The sequence below is a fragment of the Taudactylus pleione genome, unplaced genomic scaffold (genome assembly GCF_031769625.1).
Source record: "Taudactylus pleione unplaced genomic scaffold, aTauple2 ptg000012l, whole genome shotgun sequence".
Taxonomy (NCBI): domain Eukaryota; kingdom Metazoa; phylum Chordata; class Amphibia; order Anura; family Myobatrachidae; genus Taudactylus; species Taudactylus pleione.
Genome location: NW_028284415.1, coordinates 4,953,316 through 4,975,874, shown reverse-complemented (window position 1 = coordinate 4,975,874; position 22,559 = coordinate 4,953,316). Strand labels below are relative to the sequence as shown.

At 47.1% G+C, this 22,559-nt stretch overlaps 1 protein-coding gene across 1 annotated transcript in view; it reads right to left on the bottom strand.

Annotated features, from left to right (window-relative positions):
• The window catches only part of LOC148542407 (uncharacterized), a 92,316-nt gene that overhangs the window by 33,237 nt on the left and 36,520 nt on the right, over positions 1-22,559 (bottom strand). The window contains exon 3 of the mRNA XM_088468561.1: positions 12,860-13,009. Coding sequence (XP_088324687.1) covers positions 12,860-13,009 — 150 coding nt within the window. The remainder of the gene's footprint in view (positions 1-12,859; positions 13,010-22,559) is intronic.

Genomic DNA, 22,559 nt, shown 5'->3' with positions numbered 1-22,559 from the left:
ATTTGGGGTGGAGTTGTAGTTTCGGGTGGGCTGCGGTTCATTATGAACCTAGCATTGGCAGAAAAGCATTGCTTCTCAGCGGCCTAACAGGGCGCAAGTGGTAGTTGCGGGGCACCTTTCCTTTCCCAGGGCAAGTTGTCTCTGCCCTTAACGGGGGGACCTGGGCTTCTTCATAGAGGTGGGGCCCAATAGTACTAAGCCAAATAAAGGGGGGTGTAGCCTATCATAACTCAGGTTGCATCAGAGGCCTTCAGGTAGCCTCATTTACTATTTTATAGGGGGCTAGAGCTTGGGAAGCAATGCTTTTTTTCTTTGCCACCAAAAGATTGTTTTTCCTTGTAATAAAATCTTTGTTCAATTTTGCTTATGCATGTGAGTGTCCAGCAAGGGTACATTCCAGATAACCCCTGCTGCTTTATTACCTTAGGACACACACCACCACAGACTGGTATGCCTAACTGTTTCATTTGAAACAAATTGCTATTGTTTTTATTTACTAAGCCATATTCACAGAATATTTGCTTCTTTTGAAGCTAATTAACATTGTTATCATTATTGTTTATTATGTGATATGTTTTCTATCATTTTAATGGAAGAAATCGCTAATTATTTTTCATACTGTAAATGTCTTATGATTTAACCACCTGTGCTCAACCATGGATATCTCTAAAACCTGAACTGTTGGGGAGCCTTGAGGACCGCGGTTGGCAACCTCTGGTTTAAGGCACAGGTTTGCTTTGGTTCCTTGGTCCAGTATAGTGATGGCCACCTGAGTAGTCATAAAAGCTGCTTTGGCCATGTTATGGATGCATGGAACTACACATCCCAACATGCTGTGCCACAGTTTTGCTATTAGGTTATGCTAAAACTGTGGCAGGGCATACTGGGATGTGTAGTTCCACAGCAGCTTGAGGGGCACATGTTGAATACCCCTGGTGTACATGCTTTAAGGGGTGTTTTTAATTTACAGTTATTAGAGTACTTTACAGTTGAATTTGTTTATAGATGGTCATGTGACAGTTGGAAGTAGTTCAGGTGAGCAGTTATGCTGGGAAGTGTGCGACCATTGGGAAATAATGCACAGCCATGTGATCTAGTGTGTCCAATCATGTTAGTGGGAATGCTGTCATTATAACACACTACTTTACATGGGAACTTTGCCGCTCCGCCTCACCAGAACCATTGCCCCAATCTAATTTTTCTCTTTGACTGACACATCTACATGGTAAGACCTTTATTTTGATACCGTGACCATATTTTTACGTTCAGCCGTTCTCTCAAAATAGGTCTCATAGTAAAAACCTTATGGAATTAATATATAGATATGCCTATATTCTGTGTGCAAGTATGGGTGTATCTGTATGCAAAATGTCACAGCCGCTGACACTGTAACGTAGTAATTTGCATGCAGATACATCTGCAGTTGCACACAGAATATAGACATACATTTGAAGGTAAAAAGTTGCTCGAAAAGACACTGTTCGCACGGCGCTAATGTGTTATGTTTAATGTGACTTGTAGCACAGGGGTAAAATGTATGTGGGCACATCTGCACTCACAAACAGTGGAATACGTTTAAGAGATTATCCATGCAGTGTCATTTTGTTTTTCATATTACAGTTACTACATTTGCTGAATACATTTGATTTGTATTTTTAAGGTTCGGAATAACAATTTTTAATCTAACACTAGGGGGAGAATACCATTGTATTGTACTGCCGGACCTGACACTGCCAATCACTTCATGAGCTACCTGTATTTTCCTGAATCCAATATAAAATGCTTCTACTAACACAAAAAAGCCATATAAACAAGACCACACAAACATAAATCTCTTCTCTAGTCTCAAAATATCTCCCAACTCAATCCCTTTGCATCTCTCAAGGCCCCCATACATCAGAGATTGATTGCAGCAATCGTGCAATTTGCAATCGATTGTGTATAAAAATCTTTCCCTTTTTAAATCGATTGTAGCAATTCTGCAGTCTGCAATCGATTGAAAAGGGAAAGATTTTTATACACAATCGATTGCAAATTGCACGATTGCTGCAATCAATCTCTGATGTATGGGGGCCTTTAGTCACACTCATCACCTGCTCCCAATCCCGGTTACAAGACTTTTTCCAGACTCCACCCTTTCTGTGGAATGCCCTTCCATGCACAACTGGACTTTCCTCTAGCCTCCAAACCTTCAAGCTTTGGCCCTGATTCAGACCCACTCGCGAGCGGCTGTCCGCTCGCAAGTGGGTCGATGGTCTGCACTGCGCATGCGCACGACGGAGGGAGCTCCGTCGTGCGCATGCGCGAGATGCGACGAGCGAAGGACTTTCCTTCGCTCGTAGTGTCTGATCAAAGGGGGCGTGCTGTCGATGTTGATTAACAGCACGCCCCCTTTGGTGGGCGTGCCGGGGGCGTGCCTGCCAGACGGAGGCGTTCCCAAGGGAACGCCTACCGGCAGAAGCCGGCCCCACTGACATCACTAGTGATGTCAGTGGGAGTGATTTTGGCTCTGATAGAGCCAAAATCACTCCTGGCCTTGCGGTTGAGAAACTCAACCGCAGGCTTCTGCTCGCAGTGGCGATGGTCGCGATGGTCAAGACCATCGCGACCATCATCCTGCACGCTCGTATATGCTGTGGGTGGTGACCCACAGCTATACGAGCGTCCAGGAGGACGCTCCATTTTAATGGAGGTGGGCCCTGATTCAGAGCGAGCGCTCTGGTCAGAGCGTCCGGCTCTGAATCAGGGCCTTTATCCCTTCTAACAAGCTTATGAAATTCCAGGACCACCCACTTAAACTCCCTAAGCTGTTCTACTAATTACCTCCCCTCTACACAGTTAAAACTAAATTTACATGGGTTCTTTCAATACCCAAACCCAAGCATGCGTACAGGGCTGGTTCTACATATACGCATGGCCCGGCCGCGACATGCAGATTTCAAAATACACAGCGCAGCACCATGCCCTTCTGTGACTCACAAGGGGTGGTCGTGGCTTCTTTGGTTAGAATTGGCTGGGGCCTGGACGCCACCGGCGCGAGTTCTGGAGAAGACTGTGTCTGCTAGCCGTGGCCGCCACCAGCAGGCTCCTCACCATCCTGACTCCTCACAGGGGGCCCACTTGCTGACCGCCGTCGGCTTACCTTAAAATCAGTGTGTTTTTTTTTTTTTGTTTACGACCAGTAGACTCTGTCCTGTCCTGCTGCAAGTGGGATAAGCCAAATGGGACAATCTATGTCTCGGCAATCGCAGGCATAATGTGAGCGGAGTGGTGCTCTTGTCTCCCTGATGTCTGCATCTTCCAATACCAGATGCGCGCAGTTCGCAAATATGTTGAGCTACAGAACTTGCGTTGCCTGCTGTCTATCGAAATAGTGAGACAGCATGCAGACTTTTACTTACACAGCAGCCACAGCGCTGCTTTTGTTGTGCACACGTGTGGCCCCGCCCCTATACTTGCCTCTCTCCTCCCAGACTCTACCTGCTTCATGCACTGCAGCACGGCCACGGACTCTGTCTGGGCGGCCAGCAGAAGTGTGATGGAGTCTTGTGGACTGCCCCCGGGAATGTCCAGTAGCCGTAGGAGAGAAGGTAAGTGTTCAGACTAGGGATGAGCGGGTTCGGTTCCCTGAGAACCGAACCCACCCAAACTTCGGGGATCCGGGGCGATCCGAGCCCAAGCTCGGATCTCCCTGTTTGCCCCGGATCCCTCTCCCGAGGCAAAACCTCGAGATCTGCTGTCGGATCTCGAGGTTTTGCCTCGAACGGCCATTTAAAAAAAATGCCTTTGCCTTTATGGGCAAAGTGCTGATTGGCTGACACAGCCGTCTGTCACGGCTCTCAGCCAATCAACATTATGGTGCTCATTTTCATGTAGCACGGACTCGTGAGATCCGTGCTACATGCATCTGTGTGATTGACAGTGACACAGAGCACAGATGGGTCAGTGAGACCCGTCTGTGCTGCTGTGTATTTCAATGACACAGATGCACGCACGGACCAGGAGATCCGTGCTACTTGCATCTGTGTCATTGACACAGAGCACTGACGGGTCCGTGAGACCCGTCTGTGCTGCTGTGGTAAAAAAACAAAACAAACCTGTGTAAAAAAACAAAAAAAATGGAGTGCACCCCCCCAAAAAAGAGCAACCAGCCCCGGGCATTAGTGACCCAGTGCTGGGTGTGCTTAAATACAGGGGACAAACGACGTAGGGGTCCCCTGTACTTAAGCACAACCAGCACCGGGCTAGTCAGGACCAGCGCTGGTTGCCAAAATACGGGGGACAAACGACGTAGGGGTCCCCCGTATTCTGCACAACTAGCTCTGGGCTCTGATCCGGTCCTGGTTCTGGAAATACAGGGGAAAAATATGAGTAGGGTTCCCCTGTATGTTCCAGAACCAGCACTGGACTTTTTCTAGCGGGGGGCTGATGCCACAGCCAGGGGAGCCCTTTCACCGGGCCCCCCAGCCGCAGCATCAGCCCTGACCACTAGTCAGCCCAGGCCGGGGATCCCTGGAGAGCTGGGGACCCCCCCAATAATGGGGTCACCCTCGCCAGGGCACCCCAGGCCCAGGCTGATAGCCCGGGGCTATCCCCGCCACCCGTGGTGGCGGTGGGTGTCGGGTTGATAGTGTGGTGTGGTGTAAATAAAGAATATCAAACATTGGGCCTCATTCAGACCCACTCGCAAGAGGCTGTCCGCTCGCAAGTGGGTCGATGGTGTGCACTGCGCATGCGCACGACGGAGGGAGCTCCGTCGTGCGCATGCGCCAGACGCGACGAGCGAAGGACTTTCCTTCGCTCGTTGTGTCTGATCAAAGGGGGCGTGCTGTCGATGTTGATTGACAGCACGCCCCCTTTGGTGGGCGTGCCTCCCAGACGGAGGCGTTCCCAAGGGAACGCCTACCGTCTTTAGCCGGCCCCACTGACATCACTAGTGATGTCAGTGGGAGTGATTTTGGCTCTGATAGAGCCAAAATCACTCCAGGGCTTGTGGTCGAAAACCCCGACCACAGGCTTCTGGTTGCACTGGCGATGGTCGCGAAGGTCAAGACCATCGCGACCATCATCCTGCACGCTCGTATGTGCTGTGGGTGGTGATCCACAGCTATACGAGCGTCCAGGAGGACGCTCCATTTTTATGGAGGACGGCCCTCATTCAGAGCGAGCGCTCTGCTCAGAGCGTCCGGCTCTGAATGAGGGCCATTGTCTTTACAAGTAGAACTGCAAGTCCCAGCAAGCCTGCCCCGCATGCTGGTACTTGGAGAACCACAAGTATCAGCATGCAGGGCATGAAGGGCCCACTAGTACCTGTAGTTCACCTGTAAAAAAACTAAAAAAAAAAACACAGGACACACACACCGTGACAGTATAAGTTTATTAAACATACATACACACATACACACATGTACACATACTCACCTATGTAACCCTGTAGCATCGGTCCACTTGTCCGGTAAAGTATCCACAGGGGACCTGTGAAAAAAAAACATACTCACCATCTCCTGTGCGAGGTTCTGTCCTCTTCGTTCCAAAGTAGGCATCCCCGGACTTGGCAAAAAAACAAAAACGAAAACCCGATCCACAAACTTAGTACCGTTCTATAGAACGGTACTTCCCGAATGAGAGCTTAGCGGCGGGGAATCACCATGGAAACCCCGCTGCTAAGCGTTCATTGGCTGAGAGGTCATCTCCCGACTCTCAGCCAATGAACAGCTCCGTCCATTGTAGTCAATGGTGGCAACCGCAGGGTAAACTTTAATAACCTTGCGGCTCCCACCATTGACTACAATGGAGGGAGCCGATCATTGGCTGAGAGACGGGAGATGACCTCTCTCAGCCAATGAACGCTTAGCAGCGGGGTTTCCATGGTGATACCCCGCCGCTAAGCTCTCATTCGGGAAGTAGCATTCTATAGAACGGTACTAAGTTCGTGGATCGGGTTTTCGTGTTTTTATTTTGCCAAGTCCGGGGATGCCTACTTTGGAACGAAGAGGACAGAACCTTGCATAGGAGATGGTGAGTATGTTTTTTTTCACAGGTCCCCTATGGATACTTTACCGGACAAGTGGACCAATGCTACAGGGTTACATAGGTGAGTATGTGTACATGTGTATGTATGTTTAATAAACTTATACTGTCACGGTGTGTGTGTCCTGTGTTTTTTAAACATTTTTTTACATGGGAACTACAGGTACTAGTGGGCCCTTAATGCCCTGCATGCTGGTACTTGTGGTTCTCCAAGTACCAGCATGCGGGGCAGGCTTGCTGGGACTTGCAGTTCTACTTCTAAAGACAATGTTTGATATTATTTATTTACACCACACCACACTATCAACCCGCCACCCACCGCCACCAGGGGTGGCGGGGATAGCCCCGGGCTATCAGCCTGGGTCTGGGGGCCCTGGAGAGGGTGACCCTTTTATTGGGGGGGTCCCCAGCTCTCCAGGGATCCCCGGCCTGGGCTGACTAGTGGTCAGGGCTGATGCTGCGGCTGGGGGGCCCGGTGAAAGGGCTCCCCTGGCTGTGGCATCAGTTCCCCGCTAGAAAAAGTCCAGTGCTGGTTCTGGAACATACAGGGGAACCCTACTCATTTTTTTCCCCTGTATTTCCAGAACCAGGACCGGATCAGAGCCCAGAGCTGGTTGCGCAGAATACGGGGGACCCCTACGTCGTTTGTCCCCCGTATTTTGGCAACCAGTGCTGGTTCTGACTAGCCCGGTGCTGGTTGTGCTTAAGTACAGGGGACCCCTATGTTGTTTGTCCCCTGTATTTAAGCACACCCAGCACTGGGTCACTAATGCCCGGGGCTGGTTGCTCTTTTTTGGGGGGGGGCACGCCATTTTTTTCTTTTTTTACACAGGTTTTTTTTTTTTTTTACCACAGCAGCACAGACGGGTCTCATGGACCTGTCATTGCTCTGTCCCAATCACACAGATGCATGTAGCACGGATCTCCCGGGTCCGTGCTACATGCAAATGGACACCATAACGCTGATTGGCTTCCTGTCTGCCACTGCAGTGCCACTCCTAGATGGGCCACGTGTTTGTGCCGCCCACTTGTGTCGCTTAGCATAGTCATCCAGCTACCTCGGTGCAACCTTTTGGCCTAAAAACAATATTGTGAGGTGTGAGATGTTCAGAATAGAGTGGAAATGAGTGGAAATTAATGTTATTGGGGTTATTAATAGCATAGGAACAAATTTATGTGATTTTAGCGTTTTTTTTATTTTTTAAGAAAAAATCCAGATCCAAAACACAAAACCCAGAACCCAAAACATGGAAGGGTGGTTTTGGCAAAACCAATCCACATCCAAAACACGAAGAAAGATCCAGATCCAAAACCAAAACACGAAAAGTGGCTGGTGCACACCCCTAGATCAGACCCTAGTTTGTCTGCCCTGACTCCTATTTCCCCAGTCAACCCCTTCTTCTTCTCCCACATATTTGTATGTGCTTGTGTCTCTATGACACCTTCTTTTCCTTCACCTGTGTCTGTCTTTATCACCCCCTGTGTTGCTTTCCTATTTGTTTTGGTCTCTAATTTTTGGGGGCCTCTGCCCCCTGCCACTGTGTGTTTATCCCTGTACCCTGTTCATATTGACATCTCCAACATAGTGTATACCAATGTCTAATGTCTGTCTACCTCTGTGTTCCTTTCTAACACCATCCCCCAATTGTTTGTGTTAGGATCTGCAGGTAGCGGATCATCTTGGTGGCAGGTCCCAGTCTTGGTCAATACTGGAGACTGCATCTAATCCTGTTTTGTCTCTGTTCAGTTCATAGCCTGTCATTCCTGTCTGTCTGTGTGTTTTTCTCAGGTGCTACTAATCATCTTCCTCTCTGCAGATCTCAGGTACACATCTGCTGGATATGGCTCTGATTGGGTCCTGTATCTCTTAAGTTACAGCCAGCCCTGCACTCTGTGCTGGTTATACTGTCTAAACACCAGTGCACAGACTGTTTCCCAACTTCCAAGCCGCACTATTGCACAGCCTGCCTCCTGGCTTCCAAGCCACACCAGGGCATAGACTGTTTCCCAGCTTCCAAGCCGCACCAGTGCATAGACTGTTTCTCAGCTCCCAAGCTGCTACATCGGCCTCCGGCCACTCTACTGGCTCTCCAGCCACATCATCGGCACCTTGCCACACTGCATTATTGGCTCCCAAGAAGCAACATCGGCCTCCGCCACTCTACAGGCTCTCCAGCCACATCATCGGCACCTTGCTGCACCAACTGCTCCCAAGCCGCAACATCAACCTCCGGCCACTCTACTGGCTCTCCAGCCACATCATCGGCACCTTGCCGCATCATTGGCATTCAGCTGCGCTGTTCATACTTTGGACTATTCTTTTATACGTTCTTGCCTGTTTTTTGTGACAATAAAGTCACTTACTTTGATTTCACCCTACGTCTCCTGGTGTCTCTCTCCTTAAGGTGTTCTGGTCGTCTGGACCCCCAGACAACCGTAACAGTTTGGCAGCATAATGACCCCTGTATAGTAGCGATGGATTGCCGCAATTCCCCGATCCCCATACGCCAGAAATGTTAGATTTCCCTGTTTTGCCGATCCCAACCAAAAACTATGATCAGGATCGGCAATCGGCATTGGGGGATCTTAGGCGCCACCCATTATTACAGTTTACCCCCACAATCCACATTTCCCCTTTACAAACAACTTTTCCTCTAGCCTGTCACCCCCACTTCTTCCTTCTTCACACCTTACCCTCCTCCTCTTCGTCTGCAGATGAAGATGTAGTCCTGCTGGCTGCCAATTAGGAGCAACATGGAGGAATCTGAAAATGTCAGTTAAGTGCAAACTGTTCTTTTTTTTTTTTTAAATTCAGTCAATTTTTATTGAAATTTTTTTAACAATAAACCCAAACATAAATAAAAGTACAGCACAATGTTCACGGCAGACACATACATGACTTGAAATCGATATGCACATTACATCGACAGTAAAATCAAAACATATATTTTATATATATATATATATATATATAAAACAACACACAACCAACTCCAAAATAATACTGATATCTTGGTGCACACCCAAAGGTGCCATCTGGGTCCGCACATCATAAATCAAATGGAAAACTGGTCACATATCCTCACACTATATACCCAACAAAAATTATCACAGTACAGTATATAAAAAACTAAAATATCAAACTAGGGTTCTCATTCAGACCCGCTCGCAAGCGGGTCGATGTTTGGCTGTGCGCACGCGCAGCGTCTGCACTGCGCGTGCGCAAGCCCCGGAGTGAGAGAGAAATTCTCTCGCTCCGGGGCTCACTACAAAAGGGGCGGCTGTCGATGTTGATCGACAGCTCGACCCGTTTTGTAGTTGTGGCGGGGGGGTGGCTTAACAAACGGAGGCATTCCCAAGCGAACGCTTGCTGTTTGTGGGCGGCCCCACTGACATCACCAGTGATGTCAGTGGAAGAGCTTCCGGCTCTATTAGAGCTGAAAGCGCTCTGGGGCTTTCGGCAGATGAGACCCTACTTCAAGGGTCTCGTCGCAAGCCCCGATGGTCGCGATGGTCTTGACCATCGCGACCATCATCCTGGCCGCTCGTTAAAGCTGTGGGTGGTAACCCGCAGCCTAGCGAGCGGCCAGGAGGCCGGATCATTTTTTAGATGCGGCCGCCCTCATTGAGAGCGAGCGCTCACATTTTGCGAGCGGCTCTGAATGAGGTCCTATATCAGCCAAACAATCAAATAGAATCACAATTAAAATAAAAAATACAACCCCCTCCCCTATCCCAAAACAAACCACTCCATAGCCCCTCACCCTGTATAACCTAACCCCAACCCAGGCATACTGTTATGGTCTCTAGCTATACCTTTAAGGTTGCCGTTAGAGTCCAGATAGCCAATGGGCCTAAGTTGCGGCTGGTGAGCCGATGTTGTGACCAGTGGGTCGATGTTGCGGCTGATGGGCCGATGATGCGGCTAACAAGCCGATGATGAAGGCCAACGGGCCTAAATTGCGGCTGGTGAGCCGATGTTGTGACCAGTCGGTCGATGTTGCTGCCAATGGGCCGATGAGGCAGCTAATAAGCCGATGATGAAGGCCAACGGGCCTAAGTTGCGGCTGGTGAGCCGATGCTGTGACCAGTCGGTCGATGTTGCTGCCAATGTGCCGATGGTGCGGCTAATAAGCCGATGATGACTGCCACTGGACCAATGGTACGGCTGATGGTGCTGGAAAGCAATGGGTGCTGCAGCTTGAGGAGCCGATGAAAGCACGAGGATGCAGGAGCTGTGATGATAGCCGATGTCCTGGAGGCGCTGCTGGTACTGCGGCGGCTGAGTGCCAATGATAGAACCGGGTACAGACGGAGGCTGGAATGGCAGCGCTGCAGGAGTTGCCGGAGGAGTCAGTCAGGAAGCTGAGTACTCCCTCAGTGTCAGCCGACAGCAGACAACAGCTGGTGCTGCGGCTAGGAGGGCTGGAGGCAGCATGAGGGCGGCCGGGAGGAAGTGTGTCCTGGAGCGGCTGAGCAGTCGGAGGAGACATGGAGGACTTGTAGCAAGTAAGTAATGCTGACCATGCAGCAGAGCCAAGCGCTGAAGTAAACGCTATAGCCGGCGAGGCAGCAAAAGTTCAGTGAGTTTAAATAGAGGAAGGACTCATCAGGTGACATGGGAGGAACCCAGCCCAGGTCTCAGACGTCCGGATCTCCTGGGGGCAGGTCCAGTGGGAACAGGATCAGAAGCAGGAGAATCTTGAGCCATGTACAAGTCCTGGACTAACACATGCTTGGATCCCCTAACCCCCAACCCGCCTCTAACTACTCTAAGGACCCTAAACCCCCCCTTCCCAGCCCAAATAAAAGAGTATAATTACATAAATGACATGAGCAATAGACTAATGGCCCTAAAGTAGGCCAGACTAGCCCCAGCCCTGCCACAACATTTGAAATTTTAGTACATTCCAACGGATAAATAGCAATAGATTACAAACCTAAATATACCCATATAACAAAGGAGAACAGTTAAATGAAGCAGTCAACAGGATATATAAAATTACCAGCAGCTAAACATAATAACATACTGCAAAATATTAGTATTACTCCGGTCACATCTCTTAAGCTAGGCTAATCTCAGCTTTCCGGTATTATACATAACTGGAACAGCTCCCATATGAAACAGCATATACAGTATGTCACAGATATACAAATATCACAGCGCACATGAAATAAAATAAAAAAAACTAAAGATTAAAACAGGATATACTAAGTACACATTGAGAGTAGCAATAAGTATGGGCTGATATATGGCTGCAAATCACTAGACATTAGCCTGACCAGGCGTTAGTCCCTTGAGAGGATAAAAATAAAGGAAGAGACCTATACCAGCTCGCTTGAGGGAAAATAGAAAAACTCTCAATAGATTTACAGGCAGACATATAGTATGTCGAATATATAAATTAAAAAAATAAATAACTAAAAAGATAAAGCAGGATATGCAGACTGACACAGTATAAGTACCAATTAGTAAGGCCTGATGTTGGGTTACAGAACATTAGATATTAGTCCGGCCAGGCCTCTGTTCCTTGACAAAATAAAAGTAAAGGAACAGTCTCGGACCAGCTCATTCGAAGAGACACAGGAAAGTTCACAATATATTGAAAAAATAGATCCCGTATTTTCAGGGCACCAAATAGGATTATGGGGGGAATTTTGGGAAGACCCACATTTACATCAAACAACTCCAGGGTCCAGGGACTACAGCAGGTAGGTATTGAAGAAATGTCTCCGGTACTTCACAGGAGATACAGGAGAGTGTACCACACCACCACGCCAAAACTGGAGAGGGTACTTCCAGGCAAACAGGAATTTTAAACAGGATGTTATCGGGAGAGCTGGCAAACACGCCCTACTCCATGCTACTCCAGGCCATGCCCCCAAGTGCAAACTGTTCTTAAGAATTCTTACCCTATAACCCTGCTATTGCTGGTGAAAATTATGATGTAAAATGTAAATGTTTTTTTTGCAGTCACCGGTCAATGGTGGTGGGGCCCCCAAACCATTAACGTGCCTAGGGCCCAGGTGTTGTTAATCCGGCTCTGTGTCCCGCCATCACACCCGCGGACCGCAGTATCCCGCAGAGGGGTTAGGAGACCACCTCTCACCGGCTGCTCTGCTTAGAGCAAGAGGTGAATAAATGCAGTGCGCATGTGCACCACATCTATTCACTGGAGAAAGGGACTGGAGGCATGCTCAGCAGCTCCCAGAGTGCTAGGCATGCCTCCAGCGTAACAAAAATGGGGAGTGGCTTGTGGGTACGACTTTTCTCACGAGACCATGCCCATTTAATTTTTTCAGGGTGCGTGCAAAAGTACACCAGGGGGCAACAAAATAAATATTCGTTTACCAAATCAATTGGGCTCGGGACGGCCCTGCATGTGTAGCGCAACTTGGGCACGTGCGTAGACTGGAAACATTGTCCGGCACTACATGCACATCTGAATCAGGCCTTATATGTCATACCTCAGCTGTTTGTTAGTCTCAGTGACATAACTACAGGAAGTGAAGCTGGTGCAACCCACTGGAGGCCCTTAGGACTCAGGGGTACACCACAGTAGCCAGAACAGAATTAAGGGAGGGGGCACATGCTGTCCACCATCAGATCCCGGAGTCACTGTCAGATGTTCCATGGAGATGCTGACTAACACTGAGCTGTGCCAGGATCACAATGGAGTCTGCTATGCACTCTGCAGCCACGCATACACTGAGTAAGTAAAATATTTGGGGCTCCGTTGGGAAAGGGGGCCCCACCACTTGCCGGCACCTGAGTTCACCATTCACTAGTTCCGCCACTGGTTAGTCTGCATATTATGACATGTCATACCTCAGCTGTGTGATAGTATTCAGCAGATCACAGTTTTCCTGTGCTAGGTGATCATTCCTCTCCTGAAAGTCTTTATTTTCCAATGTCAGCAGAGCAACGTCATGAAACAGCTGATTATTCTCCTCACTGACGTCCACCAAGTTTCTCTCCCTGTTACAATAAACAAAAAAATACTTTGGAATTGTGGGAACGTACCCTTTTTGTGGGTGTGGAGGCAGATAAAGAATACTTTCAGTAGCATGCAGGCATACACTTTTTTAAAGTATCATTGACAAACAGTTAATTTATAAATGAGTACTTATTTAGACAATTATATGCAAAATCGCTCCCAAACCGTTCTGCTTTTGAACCTACATCCCATTTTTCCATTCACATTGTCCCTCTTGTGGGTATGATGTTGTTAAAGTCAGAAAACACTGGTAAAAGATTTATTACATAAACCATTGATTTATTACAATATATTTTCCTAACAAAAGCATCTCTCTTTAAGATAAACATTTAAAATGGCTACCAAGGGTTTCTCTAAGACCAAACATGGCAGGTCTTTTGTTTGGTATCTGGACTATAGATAAACAGTAAAAAGGTTGACAATGTCTACATATACACCAGATGTTAGACAGGTAATAGGTTGACAGGGACAAAAGGTCGACACAGTAAAGGTCAACATGGAAGGTCGACAGGTATAACTGATGGTAAAGAGTTGGTAGTAGGTGCTGCGGCTTTGAGAGCCGATGGTAGCACGGTTGTACTGGTGCGGCTAGGAGGCCGTTGGAGAAGCTGGAGAGCCGGAGTCAGCACCAGGGGCGTATCTATAATGGGTGCAGAGTGTGCGGGGAACATGGGCCCCTGGGTCCAGGGGGGCCCTGCACTGCACACCCTGCACCTATAATATTACTTACCTCTCCAGAGTCCCACGTCGACACGGGGGTCCGGCGTTGTAAAATGACTGAAAAATGGCCGCAGTGGCCATTTTCCCGGTGCCCTGTGCATACACTATAGACTCTGGGCACACTCTAGTGCCCAGAGTCTATAACTCTGGCGCTGGGCATGCAAAGCTCAGTGCGCTGCCAGGCGGAAAGGAGGGGGCCCGTGTCGAAGACTGCACACGGGCCCCCTCCTCTCTAGAAACGCCTCTGGACAACACGGAAGCTGCTACCGGAGAATCAGCATCTTCACCACGAGGAGGAACAGAACGCTGACCATGCAGCCGAGCCGAGGGAACCCACAGGAACGCTATAGTTGGCAAGGCGGCAAAAGGCCAGTGTGTACAAATAGGAGAACCATCCAATCATGCTGTGCTAAGGATAGCATGTGACGTCTTGAGATGTGCCGATCGCCTAGCAACTGAGCGAACCGCATCCAGGAAAGGCGAACTGCTCAAGGGAGACAAGTAGTGACCACAACTTAACGCACACACTGTCTATATGAGAGGATCCAGAAATGTATTCAGTATGGACTAAGGACTATTCCTAATGGCTTCAGTCATACTACAAAAAAAGATGGCATCATCCACAGACAGGAAATTCGATGCATTATTTGAACACTTCAATCGGATGTTGTATATTTTGAGTGACATGTTTTTGGATCTGCTGATAATTTTATGCATGACCTGTACCTTTGTAGCCCTCTGTTCCATTCAATAAAATTCAAGCTTGTTCTACCCATTATACAGTGTGCATTCTGGATAGGATCTGATATTAGCCATACACCATTTTCCAAATGGCATAATCTAAATTTAGCAATAAAGCCTTCTTTTTATTTATCAACAAACTACAGTTGGATTGGACATTCAATTATTTTACTTTTATCATGCAGTGCTCTCCCCAGAAATTTTTTCCAGCCGGGTGGCATCAAGAAGTAGCCGGGTGGGGGCCTTCTCAATAAAAACTTTTTTAAACCATGACATTATGATTTAAACTTGAAATAACATTTTATTATTAGGGGCCCAGTCATCTGATTATGAAAAAGCTGCAAAGTCTGTAGGATCTGGTCCTTTTTATACAGCTCCCAGTTACTGTCCCCAATTGCAGTGTCCCAAAGTGCCGGGTGGTAGGCGGTTTCTTGCCGGGTGGTGCACCCACCAAAAACAGCCTGGGGAGAACACTGTTATGTATTGCTCTGGAATAATTACTCCTTAACATGTAATGTTATCCACACTTTTATAAAATGTTCTATTTAGTGATGTGTGTATCTGAGTCCAATCTGCTGTGTTTTACGCTTAATTCTATAAAAAAAAAATTAATAAAATATGTATGTATTTCATTATAAGATAGAAGGGCATCTTTAATAACAACTAGGAAGTACAAGGGAGGAAGAGAATAACAGGTACAGAATACAGATAGTAAGAGGTATATTTACTAAATGTTGATTTTAATCAATGTTATGTTTCTGGAGCTAAATCATACATATACTAAAACTTAAAAAAACCTAATTCAAATTTGTCTGTTAGCAAATGTGTGATTTAGCCCGAGAAACACAACCTTGATGTTGATCGATTTTCAACAATTTTAAATTGATTAAAATCGACCAGCTGGTTGCTGTTACAAGACTGCAGTAAAACCACTGTTGAAAATGTTGGAAAATATGGAGATTGGGCCTGATTCAGCAAGGATCGCAACTACGATTACACACGCAATCAGCCGATTGTTGTGTTCTGCGCATCCGTATGCATTACATTGTGTGTGCGTGAACTAACCACTGCTATCGGGACTGTGATCGCAGAGACTATGCAGACCCATCACAGAGTGATTGACAGGAAGTGCCATTTGTGGGTGGTGACGGGGGTGGTCGGCGACATGCAGGCGTGCCAATGTGTTTGAACGCCGTAGCAGGGGCGTGCATAAATTAGGCAATGCGATGCCATACGCAGCTCGAGTACTCAGTGCGTGCGATGAGGTTAGCAATTCCTGAGTAAGGTCAGAGCCTGTAGGTCACGCTTGCCACTGAGGGATTGAAGACCTTACAGGCACCGACACAGCCTCGTCCTGGGTGGGAGCTACAGTACCACTGAATCCTGTTCCTCCACCTTGAAGGTAAGTCACTTGCTGTACATGTTATACTTATAATTTATTGATTATATGTACTAACTATGGGCCATATTTATCAACGAGTGATATTCTTGTTATAACTCATTACTAATTTTAAATTGTGCTCCAAACAATCTGGTCCTAACTGTCATGTGTTTGAAAAGAGCTGATTGGTTGGAACACCATTTATGATTAGTAACGAGTAAGAATGTCACTCATTGATAAATGAGGCCCTTTATATTAGAAATGAAGAGTACTGGAGGTTATGTAGTCATCATGTTGACATTTAGGATGTCAATATTGACATATTGTCGTCATTGTGAATGTTGACAGCCAGAATGTCAACACATGCATTTAGGGTAAGGATAAGGCTTAGGGTTAGGCTGCCATTAGGGTAAGACTGTAGTTAGGGTAGGGTTAGGATTAGTATGGAGTTAAGGTTAGCCTGTAGTTGAGTGGGGTTAGGATTTGGATGCGGTTAGGGGTAGGCTGCAATCAGTGACGGTTCTAGGTGCGGGCTAACAAGGCGCCGACATCTAGAGGGCGCCACTGAGTCCTCCCCCCCCTTGAAAAAAAACCTAGAAGAAAAAATGAAAATAAAAATACGCCTGTCCCCCTCCCCCGCTAGCCGCCGCAGGGAGGCTGCATTTGCTGGGTGCCCGCTGATATTTGTTATCAGCAGGCACCCGGCTCCCTCCCTGCAGCGGCAGCCGAAATCCGGATCTCACTCCTGAGCTCCAGCTTCCGGCAGAGAGAGTACTATGGGAGGGACGTCATGATGTAATGACGTATCTCCCATAGATCCGAGGAGCCGCGGTCGGACCGGACGGCAGCGGCAGCGGAAGCAGGAGCGGGCTAAAGGTAAGTATTGTGTTTTTTTTTCTTTTCAGTCGGAAGCACCAGCACTGGGGGCACGATTATAGGGGCATTACTACTGGGGACGACTAGGGGGCATTACTACTAGTGGGCACAACTACAGGGGGCATTATTTGTGGGGGCATTACTAATGGGGGCAGTACAACTGGGGAGCATTACTAATGGGGGCACTACAATAGGGGGGATTACTAATGGGGGCTCTACTAATTGCACTACTATAGGGGGCACTACTAATGGGGGGATTACTACTGGGTAGCATTACTAATGAGGGCTCTACTAATGGCACTACTAATGGGGGGATTACTACTGGGCAGTATTACTAATGGGGGCTCTACTAATGGCACTACTAATGGGGGGATTACTACTGGGGAGCATTATTAATGGGGGACATTACTGCTGGGGGAACTACTATAAGGGACATTACTACTGTGGGCACTACTAATGGGGGCATTACTACTGGGGAGCATTACTAATGGGGGGCATTACTACTGTGAGAACTACTATAAGGGACATTACTACTGTGGGCACTACTAATGGGGGCATTACTACTGGGGAGCATTACTAATGGGGGACATTACTAATGGGGGAAATACTATAAGGGACATTACTACTGTGGGCATTACTACTGTGGGCACTACTAATGGGGGGCATTACTAATGGGGGCACTACTATAGGGGGCATTACTAATTGGGGGATTACTACTGTGGAGCTTTACTACTGGGGGAACTACTATAGGGGGCATTACTACTGGGGGCATTACCACTGGGGGTACTACTAATGCGGGCACTGGATGGGGGGTACCACTACTGGGGCCATTGTGTAAGGGGCACCACTGTTGTGGGCATTGTATAAGGGGCACTACTACTGTGGGCATTTTATTAGGGGCACTACTACTGTGGGACACTAATTTTGGCATTATGTAAAAGGGGCTACATAAGGGACTACTGTGTGGTGTAATTTGAATTGGGGATAATGTATTATAAAGGTAATTACTGTGTGTGGCACAATGTATTATACAGGGCATTACTGCATGTGGCATAATGTGTTATAAAGGGCAGTACTGCGTGTGGCATAATTTGTTATTACTGCATGTGGTATAATGTGTTATAAAGGGCATTACTTCATGTGGCATAGTGTGTTATAAAGGGCATTTTTGCATGTGGCATAATGTGTTATAAAGGCCATTACTGCGTGTGGCATAATGTTAGAATGTTATATCTAAAAAAATTCCTTTTTTTTTTTTTTTTTTTCGAGGGGGGGGGGGGAGTGGGGGGCGCAACTGGGAGCTTTCAACCTGAGCTCCACAATGTCTAGAACCAGCCCTGGCTGCAATTATGATTATCCTGTAGTTAGGGTAGGGTTAGAATTAAGCCGCGTACACAGTAGATGATTTTTTGAACGATAACGATATTGTTATCGTTCATATCGTCCAGTGTATATGCAAGACATTGTTGATGATGCGCGCTCCCATCGTATCTTTCATCGCCCAAACATGCAGGACAATCTGACTATATCGTCAGCTCCTGCAAGTTCGGGGATATAGCCGGTGACGTCACTGAACAATATCATTAACGACATTGAGCCCAGCAGTGCAGGGGAAAATACTTAACGATATCGCTCATGGAGCATATCGTTAAGTTTGTGCCCGGTATTAGGCTGCAGTTAGGGTTAGACTGTAGTTAGGTTAAGATTAGGCTGTGGTTAGGATTAGGCTGCGGTTAGGGTTAGGCTGCAGTTAAGGCTAGACTGTAGTTAGGGTAGGGTTAGGATTAGGCTGCGGTTAGGGTTAGGATATAGTTAGGGTAGGGTTAGGATTAGCTGTAGTTAGGGTTAGGCTGTAGTTAGGGTTGGGTTAGGATTAGGGTGCTGTTAGGGTACATTTAGGATTAGGCTGGGGTTAGGGTTAGGATTAGCTGTGGTTACGGTTAGGCTGTAGTTAGGGTGTGGTTAGGATTAGGCTGCGGTTAGGGTTAGAATTTAGTTAGGGTAGGGTTCGGATTAGCTGTGGCTAGCGTTAGGCTGTAGACAGGGTAGGGTTAGGATTAGGCTACGGTAAGGTTAAATCTGTAATGAGGATTGGGTTAGAGTTAGGCTGTAGTTAGGGTAGGGTTAGGATTAGGCTGCTGTTAGGGTTGACTGCAGTTAGGGTTAGGCTTCATTTAGGTTTAAGGTACCATTAGGGTGAGCGTTAGGGTGCATTTTAGGTGAAGGTTAGGGTTAGTGTTAGGATAAAATTGCATTGTTAACATTTTGACTGTCAACATCCAAAAGCATTAAAATATTCAGCACTGCAGAGGTGTATCTCTAGATGCATTGTGGGCCCCTGCATTTGAGGTCAGACTGGCATGTGTTTTAGCTTGTGCAGGCACGTGGGCTGGTCAGAGTGTCATGGGGGGTTGTCAGAGTGGCGTGTTGTGGTATGTGGTAGCAGGTGGGATGGTCAGAGGCGTAAGTTTGTTATTTGGAATCAGGTGGGGTGATTTGAGTTACACCTGGAGACACGTGAGGGAGTCAGAGTAGTATGTGCTCTGCCACTCTCTTTTTAAGATATGTGGATCGGGACACTTTGGTGTTGGCTCCGCCTATAGTTGATTTGGTGCCGCCCACGTGATGCCACTTCCACAAATTTTACCAGGGCCACTTTTAGTTCCGAAATCTGCCCCTGGTGACAGTACAGGTTGCTAGTAGAAACCATTATGCTCCTTGAGGAGCAGAGTGATTAACATAAGGAAAGGTGAATTATTGATGGCTGGGGCACAGTCCAATATATATATTAACTGTATCACCAACGCAAATACATGTACCTAACTTTATATTATAGCGTAGCTGTGGTATTCAACCCAAAAGGTACACATAAGTGGTACGCCCAGGACCTGGGGTACCACAGCAGTACACATACTTGAAGAGTGACTGGCGTTAACCCTTTCAATGCCTTTCAATTGTGTACACTAGCTAACTGCCTTTATGTGTTATAAGGGGCGTTACTGTGTGTCATGCTATGAATTTGGGGCCCTGCTGTATGCTATGCTTTGAATCGGGGGCCCTGGTGTGTAGTATAGGCCTGTTTGGTGGGGTAGGTGGGCAGTGATATCACCTCAGGCTCCGGCATCAGGCCTGCTGTCACTGTGTGAATCTGGATTTAGTGTCACACTCTGCAGACCCCCTCACAAGAGTGCAGGTGTGACTGTGTCATGTCTGCTGCCCGGGTGAGGAGGAGTGTTGAGTGCGGCTCCTTCCCACATGTTGCTGAGCAGGTAATACAGTAGTAAATGAGAGATCAATTCTGTATATTATTATTTTCCATCCAAATGTTTGTTTCATGTGTTCCCCTTGTGTTTCTTTAGAGGTCACACTGGGCCAACATTATGCTGTGGTTTGGGTGTTAATGGCTCAGGTTTATATTCATTCAAACATCATGTGTCTCCTTTTCCCTTGTATTAATGATGGGAAAGGGGGGGCATGCCATGAGACCATGCCCCTCACAGAGAGGCACGCATTGGTGTGCCATCCTCAGTGATAAATAATGCCCTAACAAAATCCTACAGTGAACACTACACAGGACACCAATATTTGTAGTAACGGCTCTGCTTTGGTTCACAGATCTGTCATCCCTCTGGGTTCAGCACTAAAAGAAAATCTTACAGTGAACATTATCTAATCCTCTACAGTTGCTAGGCCAGGGCTTGGTTATTTGGAAAATGACTTCCCTTTTCTTTGTGTGTGACCTACACCAATGAAGTACCAGCTTTACCTAACAGAACCAATCAAATACCAATGTCTGACTATAGCACATTTTTGAATCCCATAAAGAATAAGATTAATGGTGCATGCACACGGGACGATCGTCAACGATAATGATATCGTTGAACGATCTCCTGGGTGTGCTGGATGATCGATATCGATCATCCAGCACACCAACGACAGCCAACACCTATAGTAACCTGGTCGATATTGCATCTTTATCGTCCATATGTGCCCACGCATCGCAAAATGCACGATATGAATGTTAACGATTTGATCGATATCGTTAATGTCGTGCATTTTAATCGTACCGTGTCTACGCACCATAAGACAAGGAATAATGTACACTTCTATGTTTTAATATTAATTATATTTGTAAGTGCATAGACTGAAGTGGGAGGGGCCAGGAATAGTAAGGGGAAGAGTCAATGCCAGGAGCCAGATCCTAACGCGAAGTGGGCCTGTGTGCTTTAAATGCCAGTGCCTATTTTTAGTCCCAGTCCTGCCCTGGTGTAAGGTAAGATGGGCGTCCTTATGTAGGGCTGCGACGGCATAGCGATCGCAATGGATTAGCATATCATCGCAGTCAGACTGCGTGAGTAAACTCAGCCGCGATCGCAGTTGCGATCTGAAGTGAATCAGGCCCATTGTCAGATCTTGTCATAGAGAACAAAGCCCCAGATTTTTCAACGAATGATATACTTGTTATCACTCGTTATGGATCTAATGGTGCTCCAATCAATCAGCTCCTAACTGTCACGTGTTTGAAAAATGACAGTTAGGAGTACCACTTAAGTAATGAGTGAGAACAAGAATATCGCTCGTTGATAAATCTGGCCCACTGAGCAGTCCAGAAGTGGAATGAGCCATTTAGGGATTTCCCCAAGATTTCTCCACAGGAAGTTGACTGGATAATTTGCACTAGTAACATTGCATGACATTTCCTGGGTGTGGTATGAAATGTCAACATTCAGAATATCGATACCATAATGTCGACATGGTCTGTGTCAACATCATGTCCATATTGACATTGTGAATGTCATTACTCTCACTGCCGACATTCAGACCATGTCAACATTCTGGTGTCGACATTCTGAATGTTGACATAATGACTGCATGACCATTTTTGGGAAAAATATTTGGGTTTTTCTACCATCACTGCATTAGCTTTACATTTTCCCCTAGTGCTACCACTGTATCTCTGCCATGCACTCATTACATAACGTTTACAAAAACTCTTCGTCATCCTCTATCACTGCTTTCTCTTTACATTATCCCAGCATTAGCTCTGCATCGATTCTGTCACAAATCTGCTGCAGTAGTCCGAGGAGTAGTGGTGGTTTGGTAACCGAGGTCTGTATGATACCTGTGCATGACTCTGAGATACGGATCACAGAACTTTGTTGCCATTGCGCATTAATGTGTTCTGGGACATGGCCAGCTCCGCAGCTGACGTTTGATGATTTTTCACTCCTTCCACTGGTGACATCACCAGCTGGCTTCCTACTTAAAGCATCTGGACCTGTATCTCACTGCTTGGTTATTTTTTCCAGCTCCCTAATGTCCAATGCCTCGTACCCTCTGATCAGTTCCTGCAATTTATTGCTCTCTCCATAAACCGATGTCTGATTGTATATCTAAAGCTGGGTACACACTGGCAGATATATTGGCCGATCAATTGATAGGCCAATATATTGTGTGCCCGTTAGCCAGTGTTTGACAGCCACCAGAACTTGTTTTGCCTATCACATTCACCATAAAAAAGTTGATTTGATCCTGCACACCAACCTGTGACACCCCTGGAGGTGCCCCAAGGGACCCCACGGTGTCACGACACAAAGTTTGGGAACCACTACCTTAAACCATTCCTGAACTATTTTTGCAGTGTGGCAGGGCGTATTATCCTGCTGAAAGAGGCCACTTCCAATCAGGGAATGCTGTTGCCATGAAGGGGTGTACTTGGACTGCAACAATGTTTAAGTAGGTGGTACGTGTCCAAGTAACATTCACATGAATGCCAAGACCCAGAACACTGCCTCCACTGGCTTGCCTTCTTC